The sequence below is a fragment of the Neoarius graeffei genome, chromosome 5 (genome assembly GCF_027579695.1).
Source record: "Neoarius graeffei isolate fNeoGra1 chromosome 5, fNeoGra1.pri, whole genome shotgun sequence".
Lineage (NCBI taxonomy): Eukaryota > Metazoa > Chordata > Actinopteri > Siluriformes > Ariidae > Neoarius > Neoarius graeffei.
Window position 1 is genome coordinate 54062525 of NC_083573.1, and position 27202 is coordinate 54089726.

The following is a 27202-nucleotide window of genomic DNA, read 5'->3' on the forward strand; positions in this document are numbered from 1 at the left end:
TAAGAAGCAAGGAAAACACTGAGCTTCCCTCTGTGTTCATTTAATGCTCTGCATACAGATCCATCAGAAAACATTCAAGCAAAAACACTCTATATATGTAAAATATATCAAAATTATATAAAATATTTTGACAATACAGAATCAAATCACTAAAATTAAACAAATAATGTGACATTCTGTACTTTTGCCTCATGACATCAATTCAAACTTCTGTGCCTTTTTTTTTTGCACAAACATCCAGTTTTTCCTGGAACATGGACTTCATGCCTTCAGTGAATCAAGTTATCCAGCGTGATTCATAGGAAGGACGATCTTAAATAAGGCCCCCTCAGCTTCTCAAACTGTAGCTGAGTACAACAGCAGATGTTAGTAAGGCACATGGTTTGTTATCCTTTTACATCACACTTCACTGATGGTGACCAGAAGAGCAGCCAGAAATCCAAGGTTTCCACACAGGTAGACTGCCAAAACGATCTTTTTAAAAGAACCCCCCTGAAAAAGCAGGAAGTAAGTTAAAGTCAGCTCAAGAATTATTGGCACCTTTCTTAAAGTTGGGTAAAGCTATTTAAAAAAAAAAATAATTATCTGTGGTTAATTGTGGTAAAGAAAAAAATTCTTAACAAAACTGTGTATCCAAGCCAACAGACTATTTAGAAAGTAATGCAGAAGAAAGCCTTTTCTTTCATCTAATCACAAATGTAAACGCCTGGAATTTGCCTGTGCTGGAACTTTGACTGGAACTTGGTTCTATGGCGAGATACGACAACAGTAGAGCTTTTTGGCATCGAATACTCAGGGTGGGCTTGATGTAAAAATAAGGATGATTATACAGAAAAAAATATCCTCTACTGTTAGTATGGCGGAGGATTGGTGAGCTTTTTTTCCTCCAAACCCTCTAGGAATCTTAAAGGAGATACTCAGAACCATGGCCTCACTTTCGTTTATAAACGCCTTGAGACCTCAAGAATGGCACAGGAATAGTTTTAAGCGTCAACAATAAATCTAATACAGTAATTTTTACAATTAAAGTGATTCATATAGGTAGCGGTCTGAGTGAATGACCTTGGTATCGGTGATGTCACCGCAGGAAGGCTATCGGTCTCATCGCCATTTCCGCTATGCTAAAACACAGAGCTGACTGCAACTCCGATCCTCCATTTTGAGCTAATTTATCGCCATGCCACATAGATGTGTTGCTGGTGGGTGCAGCAACACGACAGAAGGTGGATTTATGTTGCATTCATGGCCCAAGAATGTTCAAACTGCAAAGATTTGGAAGCGTTTTGCGAGTTGTTCACGGGCACATTGGGCGCCTATGAAGTGGTCTCTCCTCTGCTCTGCACATTTTACTGAAGACTCGTATGAAACCTCTGATCTGTTGAGGAACGTTGGCTATAAGCCCGTATTGAAAGAGGGTGCAGTACCAACAATTAAAGGAAAATAAAACTACAAGAAAAGGAAAGTATTTTATTTAGTTTAAAAAGGAAAGCAAGTTCAGTTGCACCAGTTCTCCTGGAGTGTGAGCTGAGGGCTGTTGGTAAAACCCGCGATGGAACGGAACGTGACATATCACTCAGGCAGTGACCTCCCCGTGGTTTTTGCCAAAACCGGTGACATCCCGTCCCGTGTTTTAGTAATTGCCTGAGTCGAGCAGTAATGGCGGAGTACTCAGTATGGAGAAAATGGAGAATGAGTGAAGCAGCCGTCTGATTTCTCCACTGGATATTGCTGCCATCTCGCCCTTACGTGGAAGAAGCGAATGAACGGAGAGCTGAACGAACAACTGAAAGTCAGACTGTTTCAAAAACAATCAGCCACAAGATCGGCCTTCAGGAAGCGAGAACAGACAGCTAAGATTCAACTCTCATTTGGTTACATAACAAAAACAACAACACTCGTTGTTTACCTGCATTTAGATTAATACATGTAACTTGTATTGCGTGTTTAAGTTACCGGTATAAGATTATTTAATTTGCTTCAGAATGTGATTGTCTCAGTTCATCTGATTATTTAATTAGCCTTTTACATTTTATCAGTGAAAATGCATGCATGTACATTGCATAAGTTATAACACCTATCCTGTTTTAATGAGAGTCAACCCACAATCAATGAAGTCAAATCAGTCTTAGCTGAGCAAGTCGGTAACGGTATTTCTTACTTTCACCATATTTCATCTATAGCTGTAAAAGGCCTCGGCCTTAAAACCAGTTACCGCTATGATGTCACACACTCAAGGCTGGCTGGCTCAGCGGGGCAGCTTGAATGCCAACTTTGCAGTCGATTTTAACGCTCAAAAATATATATTTTTTTATTTCCATTTATGCAGCATACAAGAGTCAAGGATGGCGATACTATCCACTCAGAAATTTATTTTAAAATAAAAAGGTTCTGCGTATCTCCTTTAAGATACATGGCATAATGGACTACATGTAGTACCAGCAGATTTTAGATGAAAATCTAGCTACCTCTGACAAGAAGCTACAACTAGGACATGATTGGATCTTCCAGCAGGACAGTGATCCATGTTTGGTTAGTGTTGCCATGTTTGGCAGGGGAGAGAGTAATGCCATCCCTTCCACCCAGAGGGCAGGTCATCATATGGAGTTAAACCAGAGATCGCTCGATGAAAGGGCAAGTCCTTTCCTGTTGCTCTAATCAAGAGCCCAGGATCAAGCTTGTGCTGTGACCATCCCAGTTCTCTGATCTAAACTCTATTAAAGCCTGTGGGCTGAAATGAAGAGTGGCATCTACAGCAGAGGAAGTAGGGCCCTGGAGGATTTGGAGAGATTCTGCTCTGTACTCTCCAATCACCTCAAGTATTATAGGAGAAGAATCAAATTTGATAAATCCAAATGAAATTTCTCTATGATTGAACAAAATAAGTAATCCTTGGAATAATATATTAAATCGAAGAATAATAGTTGTGTAAAGGCCAATTTATGCTGACAACCCAGTCCTCGCAGATGGCGTCGCAGACAGCATCTGCGTAGCCCCCCCACCTTCGCAGACGCTCTGCGCGCACCTCCCAAAAATTGTGACCACCGCAGAAGCCTCGCAGACAGCGTCGCAGACAAGAGGGCTCTGATTGGTCCACTCTACATCCGCTGTACACGCACTTCCGCTTCCCTACTTTCCCGGTTTGGTTTGTTTTCACGACCGGCATTTTTAAAAACACGAGCGAAGATGGAGCAGCACGAAGAGCGGTTGATCAAGGAAGTGAGGAAGTACGTACATCTATACGACTCCAGTTCTAGTCATTATAAGTAACCGGAGAATAAACACTCCACTAACCACACCCACCAACTACTCCTAGCGATTTCGCGACTTCGCGCCCCCTTGCGTTGTGGCGGTGAATAACATCGCGCACGCCTATTACTCCCCGCTCAACGATAAATTACAACTGTCTGCGAAAAGCTATCTGCGAAAGCCTTGTCGCAAGAGCATGCAGAGGCCTTAATTAATCGTCAGGTTACTTACACTATTAGAATTAGCACATGTCCCAGAATGTACTCTCTTAACCCAGTCCAGTAAGAAAGCACATTTCATGTTACAGATTTAAATCTATTTAACCCCTTCAGTGCCCTTGGACGAGTCACGTACGTCATGAAATCTTTTACTGCTGTGCTTTATTACGTACACTACTCGTCATAAACACCTCTTTTTATGTACCTTAAACGGCACATTACTTTTACTTCAGTGGCACATATGAATTACAGTCAGTGCCTAAAACATTCTTCCGTCCTAAGGCACAGCGGTAAAAGATTTCATGATGTACGTGACTCGTCCAAGGGCATTGAAGGGGTTAAAATAATCGTAAGATCGGACTGACATAAAAAAATTGTCATTACGTCAGATGCTGGATTTGAAATACTCAGCGTAAAGTAAGCGAGGATGCACAACATACACAGTGGGTTAAAAAAATAAATAAATAAAAATAAAGGAAAAACTTTAAGTTAAAAAAAAGGTATATTTTTATGTAACTCCCAAACAATGGCCTTAAAATAGTAGTAAAATTAGAAGATGAGTAAAAGCATCATTTATGCATTTCACTGATGGATGATGCGGATTTTGAGACCATGCTCTAGAATATCAGAGCCTTATGAAATGCTATGCAATTTTATTCTGGTCACGAACTTTTCTTCTCACTGTTCATTTACAATGCACATTTGAATGACATTTTGCTGAGAGGTCAATAATTCAATTCAAATAATTTAATATTTTAAAAACACAAGCAGTGCTAGTTTAAAAAAGAAAAAAGACATGCACCAAATGGACTCGCCAATTCTCGTTGGCATGAAACCCCACTCCCTACATGGACCTCTAAATTATAGGTTAGCTCTCATATTTTCACTGTGATTCTAATAATTAACCACAAAGACATTTTTCATTATTTTTTTTTAAACCAATCATTATCAAAGATGCCAATAATTCTGGAGCTGACTGTACATCAAACAAACAAAAAACAGTGCGTGTGTGTAGATCTAACCTTGCAGTCATCCTCAGTCTGAACAAACAGAATCCCCTCTTTGTCTTCTGTTTGGAGGTTTTCTGTATAGATCTGAAAGTTTCTGAAAAATTGCCCTGAAATACAAGAACAATATGTGAGATTTAAAAAGAGCGAGTACTTTGATAAGGCATTTTGTTACATCTTGTATAATAATTTGCCAACACAAAGCACATCCTGACCAGCTCTAGTTGGGGATTAGTCATTAGTATTCAGAGCAACACAGCAACTAACACCACACCCAAAAAGCTTTTTACAATTTAATGCGAATGACAGTTCATTTGATTTTCTTTGCACAAGCACTACAGCTTTCATCACCCCTATGCGCCAAATTATTGCTCTGTACGGCAAGCAAGGTCATTCAAGAGGAAGGAGAGCACTAAAAGCTATAGCACAAAGAGAATAATTTTATTGTAAAAAGGATGTGACTGACCTATGGGGAATAAACCCCTCCTGTGTGCCTCTAGTGCAAAGTCCGCTAAAACAAACCAGACCACACACGCAGCCAGGAGTCCTGTGGTCCAGGAGGCAGGAAGCAGCAGAGCTTGCTGATGGATGCCCAAGAAGATGGCAATGACTAAAATCAAGAGGTAAAAGACATGTTAATATGAATATTTATTGCCTGTATGTCTTATTATACAATTAGCTTACGGGAATTCTTGGAAAGTGCAAGAAAAATAAATACAACTTAGTATACTTGCCTTTCTTTACTTAAAGCTCATTCGGTCATATTGCAAACATAAAATTCGTTTAAAAACAGTGTCGATGTAAAGTAGTGCCATGTGTGTCTAGTCGACCTGACAGAATATAGGTTGGGATTTAAAGATTTACTGTGGTTTATGTAATTAATTACTACTCATCAATTAATCTACGTGATAAATCACTTAATTTTTATATTTTATCTACACCATAGCAGTAGAGATGTTGCTTACCAGCAAGCAACTGGGCTGTAATGCCTGTACCCAGATGGGCCCAGTTAAAAATATATCTCCTGAAAAAGAAAAATCAAACATAAAGCAAACAGTAAATGAAGAACACACAATTACAGTTCCTTCTGAACATGTCTTTATATCTAAAATATACACAGAGTTGACAGTCTGGGTTTCCTTGCTATACAATCTTTGGCCGGTTTTTACCCGTTACTGACTGTATCCCAAATATTGCATTGCTCAATGTCTTCCCTTAGTCATGTCCATCAATAGACAGGGACCACTACAGAACCACTACTGATCAGATGGTAGCTCTACGGCCAACACATCAGTCCAAAATCTCCTATAGGTGTTAGTTAGCTTGAGGTCTGGTGACTATAAAAAGGCACTGCATATGATTTACAACATTTTCATACTTATCAAATCATTCAGTAAGCCCTCTTGTTCTATGGACGGTGAAAGAGAGCACATCCATCAGGACAGAAATGCTTCAAGATGATTGGTCAGTATAGTTTGTATTGAACTGCAGCGACAACAAAGTGTCGCTCACATCACTGTTTTGTTTTTGTTGTTTTTTGGGGTCCCCAGTCACCTGTCTAGACAAAATAACCTTCAGGTACACTTTATAAAAGGGCCAGTGACTGTTGCTACATAAACTGGCAACAAACTACATACACACATATTCAGATACCCAGAATTTAGTGTCTGGCATTGGGGTGGGATTTAAAAAAAAAATAATAATAATAATAATAATAATAATAAATAAAATAAATAATAATAAAGATTACGCTAAAGGAACACAACAACTGGCCTTACAAAAAGACAGGCTTTAGTAAGGGATAGCCCTGTTTTACCTGGAAGAGTCTGGCGCAGGTCTAAACAGAGCCATAATGGGTTGGATAACAGCCAGAGCCATGATGGTACAGCCGAAGTAAGGGTGGGAGCCTGCACGCTTAGGAAAACACATACAAAGTGTTACCTTGGAGGATATGATTATTGCTAACCTTTTTACTCCCACGCCTGTCTCCACACAGCAGAGCTGGCACAGCTTTTAATGAATCACACACTCGACACATAAGCGTGTCGTGTTGCCAGGTGAATTCGAAAAGGATAGACAGCCTGCATGTTGTCATTACAATGGGGAAATAATGACCTCTATTGGTGACACTGTAGCCATGGCAGTTAATGAAACGCAACACTAGGGTTCACATACTCACGCCTACGGGAAATTTACAGTGGCCAATCTGCCTACCAGTATGTTTGTGGAAGGTGGGAGGAAACCGGAGAACCCAGAAGGAACCTGGGTTCCTGAGGAGAACATGTGCAACTCTGCTGAGCTCAAGATCAAAACCAGCAACCCACGAAGCATCAACACGGCCTGTTACAACACTGTACTGTCTTTATGTTCTACTAAGGAAATTCATCAGTTTGAAAAATATGATTCTATTTAAATGTATCTAAAAGCATTGAGGAAAGAAATGGAAAAATTCCACTATGTCATAATAATCATAAATGGCCTTACTGTTCCTACTTTTTCATTCCCCCCCCCGAAACGTATTCTGTATGGACAGACATGTGAGTGTGACACATTTAGACATAATGAGCAGTCATATGGGTATACATTTGGTAGCGGGGGCTGAGAGAAAACATGACACACAGATGAGCATTAGTCACACAGACAGACTGTGTGTGTGTGTGTGTGTGTGTGTGTGTGTGTGTGTGTGTGTGTGTGTGTGTGTGTTACCTTGCTCCAGCCTCTCCTGTATATGAAGGGCAACATGAAGCCAATACATGTCAGAAGGACTGTGAGCAACATAAGACCTCTGTGAAACTGTCAAGAAAATAAAACGTCTCACTGCCAGCATCTGTTATGAACAGCAATAATTATCAGGTCTTCACTTCAGAGTTTTCTACCTGAAACCAGACTCTCTGTCCACAAACAGTTATTTCAGGCCAGTCAGGTTTAAAGTATCTGGCTATAATTACTCCAGTGCTGACGGTCGTCATCCAGCCAATGAGCATGAATGCAGCTATAAACACAGATAAACATGGTCTCATCTAATAATTTGGCAGTACGGACAGTTTGTATAAGATACATTCCAAGTTCATACGTTTTGGTCAGGCTCACCATGAAATTTGATGAGTAAGGGAGCACGAGAGCCACTCAGATCCTCTGGAGGCCCCGTAATAACTACTTGCTTTGCTGAAATAAGCGGCTGTCGGTCATGTCTATGGATTCTCCCTGCAGTGGGCAGATGAAAAGAAAATCATTAAACAAACACTATGAAATATTAACCTTTTACAACATACTGTTTTCCTGTTAGGAAAATAACAGTTGAGTTTTACCCTTCTCTGCCCGGCCATGAGCCATGAACAGGTAGTACATCTGGTCTAGGTCAAATCTGTCCTGATTAAGGGCTGGGATGCGTACGTTTCTAAGAAAGCTGCACTGGATGACCCCATCAGCCAGCCGCCATGCTGTCTCTCTCAAAACATTCTAGAGCAGCAAGAGGGCAAAGACCAGACAGAAGGCATTCTGATAACATATCAGGAATATCACTTAAACACGAGTGTTTTAAATGCTGATTCAAAGACTGAAACGTAACACAAAGTGTTTATACTGTTTATATTGTTTGAGTGTTTAGTCTATGTCTAGTTCCTATCTAGAGTGTTTATACTGTTTGTTTTTTTCAATTATTCTATTTTTATTTATTGCATTGCCTGTTTGCACCGTGGGTCAGAGAGGACTGAAATTTCATCTGTGCTGTATGTCGAGCATGTATAGCATATTTGACAATAAAGTTGACTTGAGCATTGCAATATCTTAAACAAGAGTGCTCTGAGAGCACAATATCCCCGCTGGCAACTATGCCATAACTCTGGTAAAATGTGACTGAATTGAACGAAATTGCGATATGCGTATTACCGACATATAACAAAGAATCCTGCCAAGTTTCGTGAAATTCCTCCAAAAATTGTGAGAGGAGTTGATTTCAGAAGGTGAGCACCCTTTCCGGGATGGACAGACATCACCACGACATAATTCCCCTTCAGGCCTTTCAGCCAGCGGGGGATAAAAACTGGTTCGGGGGGGGGTGCATATTTTTCTTCTTCTTCAAATAACTTAGATTTTCTTCTCTACATACAAACTGGAGCTACTACTACTTTTCTTTCTTTATTTTTTTTTTTTAGAAGCACTGAAATGTCCGAGCATAATGATACATATAAACAGTGTTAGGGATGGGCAATATGGAAATATATTATTGATTTTGCAATACATTAATATCACACTTTTCTAAGCATCATCAGTATTGTCAGAATTTTTCTAACACCATTGTTATTTACTGTAAGTGACTGGACATTAAAGGAAAGCCCCTGGATTATTTATTTATTTTTTTTTAACCTGGGCCCTATTTTTTTACATTACATTACAGGCATTTAGCAGACGCTTTTATCCAGCGTGACGTACAATATACCCAGAGCAACCTAGGGAGCAGTTGGGGGTCAGGTGCCTTACTCAAGTCCACTTTAGCCATTCCTGCTGGTCCAGGGAATCAAACCAGCAACCCTTTGGTCCCAAAGCTGCTTCTCTAACTTTTAGGCCATGGCTTCCCAAGAGATTTTCCTATCTCTTCGCTTCCAAATATTTACTAAGGATAAAAATGATTGAAATCGGTCCATTATTGAGTTAGAATGCTGAAATCGGCAACTGCAAAACATCTATACAATGTAATCCTATCAGGCAAACAGCCGCATCAAAGTAAATCGCTCGTTTCCAGCACTGACAGCCTTGTAATGTTATTATAAGTGTCTCCCAACATGGAAAGGATCCCTACAGAGATACAGATGTGTCTGTTTAGCTCAATAAGTGAAAAGAAACTGGCGAAAACAGGGACTGTTTCTACACTCATTATTTACCTTTGTCTTCGATTCAAATATTTGGAGCCAAAGAGATGGGAAAATAGAGCCCAGGTTAAAAATATAATAAAATAATAAAAAATTTTAAATCCCAGAGATTTCTGTTAAACCCTGTTTGTTCCTCATCATTTACTTTTTTTTTTTGGTAAATGTTAAAGGAATAGTTCCGCCGTCTTGTTGCTGCTTTATTAATAAAATCTGTGCAAATTAAAGTGATCTTAATGCTTTACCCCTTAATGACAACCCCGTGTATATCCCTTAATGACAACATATGATGACCCCGTGTATATCCCATAATGGCAACATATGATGCCTTATCTAAAACCTTGTCTTTAGACTTTTTTTCTTGTAAATATGTTCTCAGGGTGAACAGTATATACCGGTACATATACAAGGGTGGCTGTAGCAACTGCTTTAAGGGGTAAAGAGTTGAAGACATCATGCATGACAAAAACATTATCAACAGGGTATCTGCACATTTTTCAAGTACAAATTTAAAGACTTAAGACCTTTTAAAGACCTCTAAATGGAAAAATTAAGACTGTACCATGGCAAAGAAAATGATAAATACGACAACTTAAAACTGTTTTCTGCAATAGTTTTTTTTTACTAACTTTAAGAAGAATGCACACAATTGGTGAACAACAGGGTGCATCAATGGCAACTGTTAGACATGCAAACAGCTGAAGCAAAGTGGTGTGTTCTGGGCCTGCAGAACTACTGTAGCAGCAAGGAGAAGACTGGCGTTTACTGGAGAAAACACCATGAATCATTTCAAAAACGAAAACAATAAACGGCAAGTAGAACCAGCTGAACAACCTTAGCTGGCATTATTTCAATCCCCAAAGATTATCTTTGATGTGTGATTTTGTGTCCGACAGCAAAATCAGTCTGAGTGTCGTACAGTATACAGCTAGCTGAGGAAGTTCTCGAGTATTTTCTGCATTATAGCAGATAACAACATAAACCTGTTTATGCAGTCATACCATCATCAGAGCGTTACATTAAACACAGAAAAACAACTGTCACCTTTCATAACCATTATTATCAATATTAGTGTTGTAATAACTGTAAACTAATTATCATCAGTGCAATTGTTATATCAATGTTCATTATTCAAAAATAATCATTAATTATTATCTATAATCCATGAATAATTGTTTGTATTACTACTACGAACTACTTTTTTAATAATAAAAAAAATTAACTCAATTTTATAACATTTTAATAATCACTACTTATTAGCTATACTAATTAATAATTGAGTAGCAATTATTATAATTCAGTATTATTAATTACTACTTAATTAATAAGCAGTAATTATCAAAATGTAATTTAATAATTAATAAGTAGTAATTATTATCAACTACTACTTAATTATACTAATAATAAGGTGTGATTATTAAAATGCTATAAAATTGAGTTATAAGATTAGTTAAAATTATTATTAAAAAAGTAATTATTATTATTATTAGTAGTAGTAGTAGTAGTAGTAGTGATGATACAAACAATTATTCATGGATTATAGATAATTTGTTTTTAATAGTGAACATTGATATAACAATTGTACTGATAATAATAATAACATTAACAAGTATTACTAGTAGTATTATTGTTTATTATTATTATTATTATTATTATTAGTAGTAGTAGTAGTAGTAGTACAGTTATTTTATATCAATGTTCACTAATTTGTTTGTATTCTACCAATTACTACTTTTTAATAACTTAATTTTATAACATTTAATAATCCCTAGTGCTTATTAATCACTAATTCATAAGTAGTAATGATTAATAATCAATAATAATTACTAATAATTATTATTAGTGGTTGTTAATATTATTATTATATTAAAAACACTGTTGTAGACGATAAGTAATAAAACAACTTTTTATACAAATTATTTATATTGTACTATATTTAGAATTATTGTATTTTCTGTAGTTCTTTTTAATTGAGTTTTGAAATAAAGGTTGTTTATATATTTATATTAAACTTGGTACAATAAACAACGTTAAGTATGTAAAAAATGATGCTAATCATTAGTAGTAGTAGTAGTAGTAGTATTTCCTTTTAGCCCCATTTTCCACCTGACTCTTGTGCGCATGCGCGAACCCCCCTGCGTTTCACTCCAGAGCACTTGACCTCTAACATGCGCGCGCACCTCGTGTCCGTGAAAAGCCAGTTTCCCAGCGGGTGTGTCCCCAGCGCTGCATTACCGTCTTTAAACACATTTGTGCGATCCAGCGCTTTTTATCGCAAACTATTCTTATTTTGGGGGTATTTGTCATCCCCCAACCACTTGTCGTTAAACAGACATCTTCCCATAATTATCAACGCTTTCTAGCGCCCACATCAGCTACCTGCGCATCTCTCACTCTTCACCACCACCGCACCACACCGCACTTCCTCCAGTAGCCTCCTAACGTAATGCTGCGTTCATGTGCTATGGGAAGATGATATTTTCCAGTTGGGAAGTGGTATTTACCAGTGTGTTGTGTTCACATGCTTTTGTTGTTGTTGACAAATTAAAGATGGTGGACCAGATTCAGAATCAGGCCTGTTATTTGGCTAAAACAATTATAGATTGCCTTGTTCATCAGCTGCAGCAGGAATATGAGTTATCAAAAGGTAAATAATGCTGAATATTTCCTGATCATGACAAGTAGAGATTTTCTTAACACATTGAATGCCACGCAGTTTTTGGAAATTTGGCTGTAGCCACAATGAGTGTAGCCAGTATCTAGATCATTGTTGGCGTTCTTTGGACAGCCACAGAATATTTTGTATTAGGCTATAATATACATATTATAATAATATAATATACATAACATGACTCGTTTAAAAGGTGAGAGTCAGCTTTCCGTAGGTGAAAACCACTTCTTTCTTGGTTCATAAGCTAGTCTTGTACCGCTTGCCGCCATGTTGAAAAGGTTAAAGTTCATCTCATCTCGGCAACTCGTGTATCAAAATTTTCTACGAGTTGCCCAGTGGAAAATACCACAAGAGGGGGCGTTCATGTGTGCTTTCCATGTCGGCGTTTGGTATTTACCATAATTCCCATAGCACATGAACGCACCATTAGTTCTTGATCTACTACAGAATGCACAGAAGACGCACAGAACCAATGCTGCCCCCAAAAGCTACACTGGTCACTTTTAAAATTACGGTTAAAAAATTACGGTTAAAAAAATACCCCAAACCGGATAGAGACATTTCACTCGTTCGGTCCAATATTAAATTTAATACCTCCCTTTCGAAAATTCCAGTCATTCCAAACAATTTAAGCCGTTTTCAGGCCTTGAAAACCGAAAGTTGTATTTAAGACTTTTTAAGAACCCGCGGGAACCCTGACAAGCAATCGCGATATGTTCACTGTATGACCCACTCCAAAATTCACACACCCGTTTTATTCTGCATCTAAATAGACCTGCCTGTGTCTCTGCCACTCTGTAATACAACACTATTAGCTATAAATCAAATGCCGTTTAACACAATTTCGGCATCCAGCGTGCACGATTTTATTCATCATCAGTAGAGAGCACTGCGAATTTTTCCAGTTAAGAAGAAAGCTTGTGTAAGTATTTTCTCCCTCAATCATTCAATTCATCATGTATGCATGGGTGCAAGTATAACATTTTCAAAAACCTGAAAAGTCTGACAAGGTCAGACGTGCATGGCACAGCCATGCGGGGGGGCTACAAAGGGAGGTGAGCCCCCCTTAGGGCTTGAAAAAAAATTTTAATTACAAGTTAAAATGGTTGTCTCTCATGCAATCATTTATAATATTAATAGTTATATGATTTGCATATTCACATCAAATGTTTAACACATTTCATCAATTCATCTGAAATAATATTTCAAGTACAAGGCTTGATATTTCAAAACATCTAGCAACTACTAATTTAAATGTTGAAACAATAATTTTTAATATGCTTTTGCTGTGATACCTTTTTTACAATATCACACATGTATAACACCGTGAAACAACGGGCTAGTCAGGACCGCTCGTCGGTGAGCAAGGGTATAAATTGAATGAGGTTTGTGGCGAAGACAAGATGAAAAGATTTGTCTCGTGCAGAGACTGTACCACGGTAACCTGGTAATAGGCTGAGAGTAGAGCCAATGATTTTCCATTTCAAAATCTGGCTTTTTCCGTTTCAGACAATGAAAAATTCCATTTCACAAGTTCAGTTCAAAATTGTTGTGTTTGGCTCCAATTTAGTAATTCTGGCTGGCATAATTTTACTTGGGTTTCAAAGTATTGCATCTCTAGACACAAATGGTCCTTTGCATGATGAAGTCTCATCTCATCTCATCTCATTATCTCTAGCCGCTTTATCCTGTTCTACAGGGTCGCAGGCAAGCTGGAGCCTATCCCAGCTGACTACGGGCGAAAGGCGGGGTACACCCTGGACAAGTCGCCAGGTCATCACAGGGCTGACACATAGACACAGACAACCATTCACACTCACATTCACACCTACGCTCAATTTAGAGTCACCAGTTAACCTAACCTGCATGTCTTTGGACTGTGGGGGAAACCGGAGCACCCGGAGGAAACCCACGCGGACACAGGGAGAACATGCAAACTCCGCACAGAAAGGCCCTCGCCGGCCCCGGGGCTCGAACCCGGACCTTCTTGCTGTGAGGTGACAGCACTAACCACTACACCACCGTGCCGCCATCATGATGAAGTCATTCATGAAAAATATATATAATAAAACAATTACACTGACAGTAAGCTGATAAATTGCATTAATAAAAAAATTAAAGTGGGATCACAGATTGAGACAACTCAAAATATTTTACTTGACATACTGATAACATAAGTCAAGAAACTAGGATCACTGTTAACTAAAAACCCATCTCATATATAATATGTAATATAATAGCATATATAATATCTCAATATAATATTGAGAGTACTGATAAATTAATAGGGATAAATTAATATTCAGTAATACTTACTGAGCCTGTAATGACAATACTCATAACTGACTGCTTAAAAACATTACTCCAGAGCCATCTTTTTTAGTACACCACAAACTCATGAAAAAATGTTTCCTAACAAAACACAGAACACACTCAAACAGACTAGAATAGTTTAACTTTGACTGTAATGACAGTCCTGAATGTTCCTTGCAGATCAATCATTGTGCGCTCTCAGAGTACCTAGAAACGCTGCTCAATATCGCCATTATGATAGAGCATCATAAGTTGTTTAGTGTTGTTCTCTGTTACCCCTTTTCCACCAAATCAGTTCCAGGGCTGGTTCGGGGCTGGTGCTGGTTCACAACTCGTTCAACTTGCGAGCCAGCTGAGAACCAGTTTGCTTTTCCATCGCTCGCGGTGCTAAGAGAAGACACGTCATTACGTCGCTGTATACGTCAGTTACGTCGTTGTACACGTCATTACGTCACTACGTTTGCATAAACCTTGGCGCGAATATCAAAGCAAAAACGACGCGGAAGAAGCAGCAGCAGCAGCAACAACAACAATAATAATGGATGACTTCGCGTTTGTACAGCTGCTGCTTCTCGTCGCTTAAAAATGGCAATCTTTCGCGGTCTTGTTATTGTTGTTGGTCTTAACAACTCCGCCCCCCCGCTGACGTAAGCGGTTCTTTCCTCTGGCCCAGCAGAGAGTTGGTGCTAGCCTAGAACCGGTTTTTCTGGCCCCAGAGCCAGTTCTTTGTCAGTGGAAACAGAAAACCCAGTTCCAAACTAAGCACTGGCCCCGAACCAGCCCTGGAACTGCTTTGGTGGAAAAGGGGCATGTGAGACTGAATCTTCTGCCATTTAGTATGCCACAAGCCAATCACAATCACCGACAAAGCTGCCTTAACCAGAACGGCATGTCTGCTTGGGCATTAGCGGCAGTTACGCAGAAGCCTTCTGCAGCAGTTACACTTTGACATGCGAGCAATGTTTCACTACAAAAATTCCGAAATTTCCGTCGGTTTCCGCGATTGCAGAAAATCATTGGCCCTATGAGAGTGAGACAGTGAGAGGGCCACCCTATCCCCCCCGAAATCTTAACGGATTTACACGATTTGGAAAAATGACTTTTTCAGAACTGAAAAAAACAGAGCTTCCGGCACATGCCGGAAAACTTGCACCCATGTGTATGCTATATGTGATTGAGCTGAGGCAGATGAGTACCTCTGAAGCGATCACGGGATGTGTCCTTCCCTCGACATAAGCAGCGCTAATGCTGACACGGTCTGGGTGACGAACACACAGGTAGACATCATCGTTCCCCTAAAGACAGGCATACGCATGTTTACAGAACACACTTTCACAACAACTAACAGCTTGTGATATACACAAGGCCACGTTACACTACCATCCATTTATCTGTTGATAAGGCGAAGGAGACGTAACCCGTAGCCGGTCCACTGAGCTCAAACTTTACACGCTGCTCGACCTTTCTGAAGGACAGGAAGTAACAGTGTGTATCATTCTTCGGACTGCAGCCTTCTGGATCTCTCAGGCAAGTCTTTGTAATTCCACAGCCTTCTGAAGTGAACTGAGAGAGTCAGAGGAGGAGGAAAGAAAAAAGGTTATTCTCTATCTATTGAGACAACTATCTTTAGCACAGTCTTCATTATTAAAAGGATTAGATTATGACTTAGTCAAGTTTATAACCGTTGTTTTATTTTTAAAAGAGGAAAACTGTTTTTACTGTTCATCAACAAAAGCTGAGAGGATCCAAGCCCTGCTCAGAGGAGATGAAACAGCCGGCAAAATATGGGCGTACCAGTTAATACAGAACACACACAGTCGACCACACACAGAAAGGCAGATGCAGACTTTTAAACTGATCGATCTTTAACATTAGAATTTAAACAGACACATTTTAATCGCCGACATCTGTAAAAATCCAACACGTCAAGTTGTGTTAAATTAAATATCATTCGTTTTCTCCAAGTTCACTGCAAAAAGAATGCCATCTACTTTAAATATATACAGTAAACATTCTTTGAAGGAATTCAGTTAAAAAATAAAATTAAAATGTACCTAAAAACACAAACATGCCACCTGAGGCTTGGGCTGGACCACTTGAACAAAGCTACAAAAGAGCGATGACATCACACTGTTAATGACGGGTTTTGCACGTAATATTACCATCCTGGGAAGCGAATACATCAGCTCAAGGCGGCTTAAGTGGGAAAATGTGCAGTTTTCAAACACATAATTTCTTTGGATTTGTGTATAACCCCAATCCTAATAACTTTAATTTTAGCTTTGTTAACAAACCGATGCATGCATAAACATGTTCAGGACAGAACAGATAATCATGAACATGCATTTATTAAAATTAAGTACCCTATGGGTACATGTGGCTACAGCTTATAAATAAAATAGTTTTCTGATCCCATGTCCATACAGTAAATATAGCATATATACATGTTATCAATGATACTCGCCTCATCTCTTGCAAGCTTCACCAAGCTGTGAGCAGCATCAGGGCTTGGAGTATTTTGGTTACCAATTTTGTTTACTGTGTTTTGTTCAAACTACAGTGCTGTGAACTAGATCTGTTTTCAAAATGGTAAGAAAGCACTTGTTTATGAATTGTCTTTGAAGCATTATTTAGTACTAACGAGCACATTTTGTTTCACAAGTGTAGTATAAAGACTCTAAAATAAATTTTAAAAGTTAAAGCAAATAACAGAAGTTTGATATCGGCTTCTCGATATATCTGCTAAGCAGCTCAAAAACACTTACAAAACCTTACATTTGACCTTTCAGAAGGACCAAACAAAAGCTGTGATAATCAAAAGGTACATTTTCTTAAAATAAAACACCACTTACTTGATATCGAATCAGTAGCCTTGGCGAACCACGAGGTGAATTTCATTTATCTTTTTATCTGCCGGTTATCTTCCGATACTACCAAGTTATAACAAGGTTTCTCTTATTTCGTTTCTGGTTCTGATTGGTTCCGAAGTTTATCGAGAAGTAGAACGAGTAATTGAACTTGATCTGGATAAGTGCTGATCGGTGACAAAGTTTCACTATCGTCACACTCATTCTTACAACACGATGACATAATGGCTTCGCTACTCGTTCTTGTGTACCTTTGATGACGCGAGATCGGTTGTTCGTATCGTGAGATCACGAGTCGCCATTCTGGTGATTGCAATGCTTATGCGCAGTGCACTATTGTTACGCTCATTCTTACAACACGATGACATACTGGCTACTGCCTCGCTTCGCCTCTATGAGGCAGTAGCCACAAAAATGAGAGCATGCCATAATGTAAACAAAAACTGCTTCAGTATGAAAAGGTTTTCACAATCCTGTTTCACGGTTTTCACATTACTAGAGAATTCATGATAAGCTCAGGGTGTAGCGGGACTCACTGGGTGGGGCAGAGGCGTGGGAGCTGTGGTTGTCTGTGGAGATAATGATGCTGGAGGAGGTGCACCATTTAGAGACAACACAGGACTTGGAATCTTCACCCAGAACAATTGAAATTTCTGAACCACAGTCACTCTGAAATTCAGACAACATGTAGAGTACATCAGCTCCTGGCTCAGTAAACTGGTTAGAAAGAGATGCACGCTCTAACGTGGACACTCACAGAAACTGGACACGAGCCGGGGGAGCCTGAGGTGCTGTCCAGATCACCTGAACTTCTGTCTTAGAGTGACCACTGGTGTGACTCACAGCAGAGTCCTGACAAAATAGTACAACATTATCATACATTTTAAAACCAACATACAGACCAGACATCACCACAGGCGGCACAGTGGTGTAGTGGTTAGCACGGTCACCTCACAGCAAGAAGGTTCTGGGTTCGAGCCCAGCGGCCGGCGAGGACCTTTCTGTGTGGAGTTTGCATGATCTCGCCATGTCTGCGTGGGTTTCCTCTGGGTGCGCCGGTTTCCCCCACAGTCCAAAGACATATGGGACGGCCTTGGGCTGAGGTGCCCTTGAGCAAGGCACCGAACTCCCAACTGCTCTCTGGGTGCTGTTAGCATGGCTGCCCACTTCTATGGGTATGTGTGTGCGCTCATTGCTCATGTGTGTGTGTGTTAAGGGTGCATCAGTTGCCCCCTAAAAATGAAAAGTTCCTCCGATCATGGTGCATTTTTGTTTTTATGTTCCTTTTGGTAAGAAAACACACTGGGTGAAATATTTTGACAAAATTCAAAAGTTTAATGGTGGCACCAGGAGCTCAAAGTTATGGAAAAAGCTGCTATTTTATGACTTTTATGACAAAATTTCGATCACTTTTCATGAAACATTATGGCACCTTATAGAGTATACCAAATATCTTAGATACACATTTTTAGTACATATTCTAAATATATTATCAAGCACAGTTTGAGTTTTAGCTGTTCATTGAATCATTGTTCAACTACTTTTAAACAATACAAATGTATTATGAATCACATTAATGCTTCTCAATCCCTTGCAAAGGTTCTTAACATGATCTCTGGCTCACAAGAAACCAATAAATGGAGTCCAACATTGTGATTCAAAACATAAAATAAGCGTTTTTTGGCAAAAAATGAACCTCATGGTGCCACCATTAGACTTTTGAATATGGTCAAAACATTTTACAGGATGTCTTTATTGGTGAAAAGGAACACCCGAACAAAAATGCATCAGATTTTATGAAAGTGAGGGCAACTGATGCACCCTAGTGTGTGTTTACTGCTTCAGATGGGTTAAATGCAGAGAGGAAATTTCACAAGTGTGTGATGAATAGAGTTGTGCTTTCTTTTTTCTTTTCAGTGTAGCATTATATTAACAACGCGACAGTTTCCTATTTCCTCATCACCCGTATAGTCTCACGCTGTAACGCAACATTCTTGAGTTGCTGACCTTTTTCTGGTGACATGAGAGAAGCCGGGAGATGGAGGAGTCAAGGAGGGTAAAAGTTCCGACAGCTCCACCTTCAAGATTTGCAGTATCTCGGGCTTCTATAAGAAAGCCTTCAAAGTACACACTGGACGTGGAAGACGCTGCTGATAAAGTTACTGTGAACAGAAAAGATAAAGCTCTATGTTTCAAACAATTTAGCTGCATTTGCACACCTTAATGCTGTAAAGAACCCTTAACAATAGTTTAAAAAAAAAAGGTAAAATAAAGCAAAAATATTTAAGGATTGCTAATGAAGACATTATGAACAAATTTTCTTTCTGATGTGATTCCCACAAATACTAAATTCTGCCCTGAAACATGAGACCCAGTACAGCAAAAGATTAGCATAAGGGGGGAAAAAAATAATGAAAGAAGCACAAGAGTCTGTAGACTTTCATATAAAAGCTCCATACAAGTTTCCAATAGGTTTCATATAACACCGGAAGTGCTTTACTTTACTTGAATAAAGATGCAGTCTAAACAATCAAGCAGCCATAAACTGATATCTAGTTACCTTTAATTTGATCTCCAGGGCTGAATATAGACTTGTCCACAACGACGGTGTATGGTGGAGATGTAGGGCTGGGCTGATTATGATGGCCAGGCATCATGTCCTGACAAGCGTCTTCTACCTTTCCACTGCTGTAGCTAGTGACAGATTTTATCCACATAACAAACAGGAACAACTGCACCTTCATCTTCACAGCCAGCTGAAGTAATAGAAAAATAAACAGGGGGGAAAGAAAAGAGAGAGATTTGTGCTTTTGTTAACTGGGACCATGAACAAGCAAGCATTAATTACATTAACTAATTACATCAATCGGTTTGCGTGGATGTTGTTGAAATGGATAAACGTGAACTCGGATGTGTCGAACAACACACTTAAGACAACTTAATACATGCACATGTAGGTCACAGGTTTTATTGCTGAATGAGCAGCTTGTGATAAACAAGCTGCATGTCAAGATAAGAGGGGACGTACAGCAGGCTGTTAGTTCACGGAGGTTAGAAGAAGAAGAAACCTTTATTTGTCACATGCACACTCAAGCACAGTGAAATTCGTCCTCTGCATTTAACCCATCTGAAGTAGTGAACACACACACACGAGCAATGAGCGCGCACACATACCTAGAGCAGTGGGCAACTATGCTACAGCGCCCGGGGAGCAGTTGGGGGTTAGGGGCCTTGCTCAAGGGCACCTCAGCCTAAGGTTGCCCCATGTTAACCTAACTGCACGTCTTTGGACTGTGGGGGAAACCGGAGCACCCGGAGGAAACCCACGCGGACACGGGGAGAACATGCAAACTCCATACAGAAAGGCCCTCATCAGGCACTGGGCTCGAACCCAGAACCTTCTTGCTGTGAGGCGACAGTGCTAACCACGACACCACCGTGGTTTGTTTGCTTGTTTGTTTTTCCCACAAATCTCAGAAGTCAACTGCACCATTAAATACATAAAATTAAAAAAAAGTAAGTATGTTTATGATATATGTAAATATGCATTTTAAACATTAATATTAAAATACACTGCTGTAGAAAGGTCTTAACCACATGCAAAGAAATGCTGTAAAGATACACTGTCAGAAATAGGGGGACAATAGGAGTCCATTTCTGTCCCCCATGGTACAATTACACTACCTAGGGCTCAGCACTGGACCGCAAGGTAACCATGTGTACCTTTTAGAGTCAAAAAGGTAAATGTGTGTTCCCAAGCAGTATATAAATGGTACAATTAAGTACCTTAGCGGGTGCTGGCGCTCATCATTGACGAATATAATCCATCAGTGACGAAGAGAAAATTACAAGCAGTCGTCACGGTGACGAATGTATTTGTCATATTTATCATAAGTCATCTTTTATAGAAATCCCTCCGTTTGCTGAAATCCAGCCCCAGTGAAGAGACTTTGGGAAGCCAGAGTGTAAACAATGAGTGAATGAATGAATGAAGGCTTTATTTCAAACATATCAAAGTAGTACAAAACAGAAGAAAAACAGACACAAAAAACAAAAACAAAAGAACAAATAAAAACAATTCAATTAAAAAACAATGGACAATATTAACTTAACATGTTTGAAAAGGAGCAGTATGCTTGTGACCAATAAAAATCGACTACATGAGCACCAAGCTTTAGACCAATCGCAGTGCATCTTAATCGACCTGGTGTGGCGGTGTAATCATCTCTGCGCAAATCAAACAATGGCGTGATCTAAGCTGACTAAGTTTTTTTGAGCGAGTTTCTCCAAGCACTGAAGATTATTTAAGGGCCGAAACATCCATGGGGGAGGCACACTCAGAACCCCGACCGTCCCCAAGCACACCAGGCAGCGTCAGTAATACAGGGGTCGGTGTGATTTATAAAAAATAAAAATAAATAAAATAAAAATAAAAAATCTGCCAAAATGAAAGTGCTGTCAGCCAGCAAGCGACAGAAGGGCTCTATGTTTCAGATGACGTGGCGTGTTGAGTCCCTGCAGCAGACGGATGACGAAAGTCATGGCGTCATTTTGTGTTCGGTTCATAAATCAACGGCAAATTCAGATTCCTTCACTGTTGTTTGGTCCAAGACTCTCATCAACTCTGTTCAATAGTAAGTCAAGTTTTGTGTTGAATTAAAAGGCTAAAGCGACTCCTAATACCTCTTTTGAATAATTCATCTCATCTCATCTCATTATCTCTAGCCGCTTTATCCTTCTACAGGGTCGCAGGCAAGCTGGAGCCTATCCCAGCTGACTACGGGCGAAAGGCGGGGTACACCCTGGACAAGTCGCCAGGTCATCACAGGGCTGACACATAGACACAGACAACCATTCACACTCACATTCACACCTACGGTCAATTTAGAGTCACCAGTTAACCTAACCTGCATGTCTTTGGACTGTGGGGGAAACCGGAGCACCCGGAGGAAACCCACGCGGACACGGGGAGAACATGCAAACTCCGCACAGAAAGGCCCTCGCCGGCCACGGGGCTCAAACCCAGGACCTTCTTGCTGTGAGGCGACAGCGCTAACCACTACACCACTGTGCGGCCCCCACCCAAAACCAAGTCTTTCTTATTAGATGCTGGAATGGAGCCCAGATTTTATCTGTAATTGAGAGGCCTAACTGTATCTGTACACACGTTTGAATTGTGCCAGTTTGGTTGGCATAAACCTGTATTAAGTGCACGCTGATAAGTCGGTAACTAAGAAAAAAATGCTAAGTGAAGGAAATTTCTTTGACTTGATTTTTCAAGGAAAAAAAAGTGGAGAATATTTTTCGGGACCCTGAAACATGTCCGTGATCTTTCCACCATGCAACAATAACGTCCGGATTTTCCTCAAATTGCTGATCTTGCTAAAAAAAAAAATTCCATCTCAGGTAACGAGCTGTATCATCAGATGGCAAGATCAAAGGGTGAGGCGGGTCTTCTGGCTGATTAATTAACCAATAATAACTATTGCAACTGAAACTCACCTTTGCAAAATTGTTTTTTATTGGTAAATCTGAAACAGTGTCGATAATTATAGTCCAGTGCAGTTTGACAAGGAAATGAGCTGTAGGTTTTACTGAGCATCTTACAGAACCAGCCACAGTTCTTCTGGACACTTTGTCACACTTGCTTCTTAATTTTGCAGCAAAACCCAACAGCCTTCATTATGTTTTTTATCTGAAAAGTGTATCTTAGGGCGGCACGGTGGTGTAGTGGTTAGCCCTGTCGCCTCACAGCAAGAAGGTCCGGGTTCGAGCCCAGCGGCCGGCGAGGGCCTTTCTGTGCGGCGTTTGCATGTTCTCCCCGTGTCCGCGTGGGTTTCCTCCGGGTGCTCCGGTTTCCCCCACAGTCCAAAGACATGCAGGCTAGGTTAACTGGTGACTCTAAATTGACCGTAGGCGTGAATGTGAGTGTGAATGGTTGTCTGTGTCTATGTGTCAGCCCTGTGATGACCTGGCAACTTGTCCAGGGTGTACCCCGCCTCTCGCCCGTAGTCAGCTGAGATAGGCTCCAGCTTGCCTGCGACCCTGTAGAACAGGATAAAGCGGCTACAGATAATGAGATGAGATGTGTACTGTATCTTATGTAATATGTTGCTTTCTTTACTGAGATACAAACTTTTTTTTCTGTAAAATTTAATTTTGTGCTAGAAAACTGTTTCCAAATAGCAAGTTTTTGTTTTGTTTTGTACTGACTCGATAATGTAGAAATTATAAAATACATTAACATTTAAGTAAAAACTAAGTGCCTCAAACTTTTGCACAGTGCTGTGTATTTAAATATGTAGTCTTTTAAGAAAACATTTATCTGTCGCAACAACACTTTGTTACTCTAATGATAAAACTCTCTAATGTTTTTATCATTAAAGAAAGCTGCAGTTATATACAGTATACATACAGTTAAATATATTATAAACATAAAGAAGAGACATGCCCATCAGCCAGACATGCTTAAAATAAGTTTGGACAGACCTACAGGTGGGCGGCACAGTGGTGTAGTGGTTAGCGCTGTCGCCTCACAGCAAGGTGGTCCTGGGTTCGAGCCCCATGGCCGGCGAGAGCCTTTCTGTGCGGAGTTTGCATGTTCTCCCTGTGTCCACGTGGGTTTCCTCCGGGTGCTCCGGTTTCCCCCACAGTCCAAAGACATGCAGGTTAGGTTAACTGGTGACTCTAAATTGACCGTAGGTGTGAATGTGAGTGTGAATGGTTGTCTGTGTCTATGTGTCAGCCCTGTGATGACCTGGCGACTTGTCCAGGGTGTACCCCGCCTTTCACCCGTAGTCACCTTGAATAGGCTCCAGCTTGCCTGCGACCCTGTAGAACGATAAAGCGGCTACAGATAATGAGATGAGACCTACAGGTGGGGTGATTTTTTTGTTTGTTTGTTTTTTTCTCGACACAGCAATTTATGACATTTATCACTAAAGAATAGTGTAGTTATAAACACAGTTTATATACACTACCGTTCAAAAGTTTGGGGTCACCCAGACAATTTTGTGTTTTCCATGAAAAGTCACACTTTTATTTCCCACCATAAGTTGTAAAATGAATAGAAAATATTGTCAAGACATTTTTCTGGCCATTTTGAGCATTTAATCGACCCCACAAATGTGATGCTCCAGAAACTCAATCTGCTCAAAGGAAGGTCAGTTTTATAGCTTCTCTAAAGAGCTCAACTGTTTTCAGCTGTGCTAACATGATTGTACAAGGGTTTTCTAATCATCCATTAGCCTTCTGAGGCAATGAGCAAACACATTGTACCATTAGAACACTGGAGTGAGAGTTGCTGGAAATGGGCCTCTATACACCTATGGAGTTATTGCACCAAAAACCAGACATTTGCAGCTAGAATAGTCATTTACCACATTAGCAATGTATAGAGTGCATTTCTGATGAGTTTAAAGTGATCTTCATTGAAAAGAACAGTGCTTTTCTTTCAAAAATAAGGACATTTCAAAGTCACCCCAAACTTTTGAACGGTAGTGTACACAACTAGGAAGAGTCAGCTGGAAGGAAATACACAAGAAGAAAGAATTGAGAACTGGTACAATCACTTCAAAACTCTTCTTGGAAATCCCCCTAGCATTACAGAGGAGGATGAGGAAACTCCTGCTGTGTTCGAGGACCTTGAGATAAAGGAGGGCCAATTCGATCAGGGGGAATATGAGAAAGCAAATAAATCCTTGGTTGAAGGAAAGGCCAGTGGGGAAGATGGGATACCACCAGAAGTTCTGAAGAGATGTGAAGGGTTAGACGAAATCATCCTAGACTTCTGCAACAGGGCACTGATGAACGGTAGTGCAGCTGTGTTTAAATAAAGTTCCCAAAGTGACGTATTTACCTGTGTATAAACACAGCCGTCAAGGTCAATTCGTGCCGTGTTTAATTCACAGTCCTTCCGGCTTGTGTGTGCACTTTACTCAAGTGCTGATCCACTTTCATGTTATACTTTTCAGATTATTATGGAAAAACCAATTAAATCTAATTTATTAATAATGTAAACAATACAAACAACACGAGGACCCAATTATTCACTTCCACACAGCCATAACGTCCAAGTTATTTAACATTTAGACGAAAGTTTGTTGAAATTCAGAGAGAAAGTGCGCTGTGTTCGTGAGCAGGTGAATGTGAAGAGTAAAGACACATACCTCCTTTATCCCCACACTGTGACTGGCGCTGCGGAAACAGCCGTTTCCCAAGTGTTGTAGAGTTGTAAGAAGGAGCGCTCGGATTGGCTCAGAGCAGCACGATGAGGCGGAGCCCAACGAGGAAGTGCATGAGATTGATCTACAAGTCATAACTACAGCTGACGGTTACTGACAACATGAGATGTTGAGCTGCAGCTCGACTGCGCAAGACTGTTATTGATGCAACACGTCCTGCTGTTCGGAGGCGGAGCTTCGAGAGCCTTAGTGACAGTTGCTGCTCCGCCATATTTTTGTTGACTAGATTTCGCTGCGGCTCAGTGTAGAGTAGCTTTACTGCCGGAGTAAGGGAAGTTTCTTTTAAAATGTTACATCGATATTATCTTGCAAGTCATTACATGCTTACATTTAAGAAGGATATTTGTGCGAATTGTTCCTTTTGTGACACATACCCAGAGACAGTACTACACCTGTTTTGTCAGTGCCTCCATACTACTAATGTTTGGAAAAATGTTAGATTAGATTTATTATATCAATAGATTATAGATTTATTATATTATTATAGAATTATTATAGAATATTATAGATTTATTATATCAATAATAAAGCAGGACACCAAATCTACCTTTGGGTACAAATAAAGTTTTATTTGTACCCAAAGGTAGATTTGGTGTCCTGCTTTATTATTGATATAGGTTCAGAGTTCTGTCTTTTTTTTTTTTGGAAAAATGTACTGTTTGGTCTCAACAATAACAGCAGAAACAAAACTAAAGAAGTCGATATAATCAGTTTGGTCATAATACTAGCAAAATGCCATTCATAAATCCAAATTTATTGACCAGCTGGGAGGTCCGTATGGTCAAATACCGTGACCGAGGTCTTGAAAGTACTGAGTGAGGCCCTCTGGGTCAGTATTCAAGGCCGAGGTCGCGGTATTTCACCATACGCACCGACCTTAAGCTGGGAAATAATATATTTATTTTTTTTCTTTACCAAATTCTAACAGAAAACAAGAGCGCCCGAAAGGGGAAACCGAGCCGAGGCGAGCCACCATTTTGAATCCTCATTCACGGCTGTAATGCAAATGGCTTCCTCCTCGGTATACAAGTGCACTTCCATGGCAGGAAAATAAACTACATTTTGCTGCCTATGTACCGGTAGTCCCCTATTTATACAAATAGGACTCATTCAGGATTCAGCCATGTTTTTGCTCGACCAAAGTTACGCAGTATTATGACCTTTATATTGCATAAATAAAGCCATTTAATGAAACTTTGAAGAAGAGATTGTACTGGTTTAAAGTTTTTACCTAACGTAATATTATGTATTAGGATAACATGGTCCAAAATGGGCCTCATTAATTGAGATCAAACTGTTAGCAACAGTTAGAGGTTTTTAGCTTCCTCCTGAAATGTTTTATTTCTTCTTCCTCAGGATAGTAAAACTCGCTTTCACTGTGAACACTGTTGCTATCCATGCTGTAAAATTAATGCTATTCTCCTGAGAAATGCTGGGGGGGAAAATTATAAGATTTTTGATAATCTTATAAATAAATATTATTTTAAAAAAGATAAATGTTGACAAAAATTGCTACTATGTTTGTTGTTGCTGTGAACCAGCGAGTCGCCAGAGGTCCGTAACCGGGGTCCGTATCGTAGGATACAGACCCGCTCGCCAGCCAATCAGAACGCAGGATTTGGACCGCAAAAATAAATAAATAAATAAATAAACTGTTATTTTTGGTCTTTGAAAAAGAGACCAAGCAGGATATAAAAACAATTACTGACTCAAACTCAGAAAGCTGTTCAAACTATAGATTTGTGTGGTTATTTTAATGAATTGCGTTTGTA

General features: G+C 39.8%; 1 protein-coding gene across 3 annotated transcripts; it reads right to left on the reverse strand.

Annotated features, from left to right (window-relative positions):
• frrs1b (ferric-chelate reductase 1b) lies at positions 1 to 25411 on the reverse strand. Of its 3 annotated transcripts, none has more exons than XM_060922043.1 (16): positions 25356 to 25411; positions 19748 to 19943; positions 19195 to 19349; positions 17945 to 18039; positions 17724 to 17856; positions 15701 to 15883; positions 15517 to 15615; positions 7780 to 7930; positions 7562 to 7675; positions 7348 to 7463; positions 7178 to 7264; positions 6288 to 6385; positions 5437 to 5495; positions 4938 to 5081; positions 4487 to 4581; positions 1 to 492 (listed from the first exon to the last, which is right to left on the reverse strand). In XM_060922043.1, the coding sequence occupies exons 2-16, from the start codon at positions 19929 to 19931 to the stop codon at positions 400 to 402; spliced, it is 1806 nt and encodes a 601-aa protein (XP_060778026.1). In that variant the 5' UTR covers positions 19932 to 19943; positions 25356 to 25411; the 3' UTR covers positions 1 to 399. The 3 variants fall into 3 exon arrangements, with proteins under 3 accessions (XP_060778026.1, XP_060778027.1, XP_060778025.1); XM_060922044.1 differs by lacking the exon at positions 25356 to 25411 and adding an exon at positions 25046 to 25321; XM_060922042.1 differs by lacking the exon at positions 25356 to 25411 and adding an exon at positions 23677 to 23854.
• Positions 25412 to 27202: the final 1791 nt, after the last annotated feature.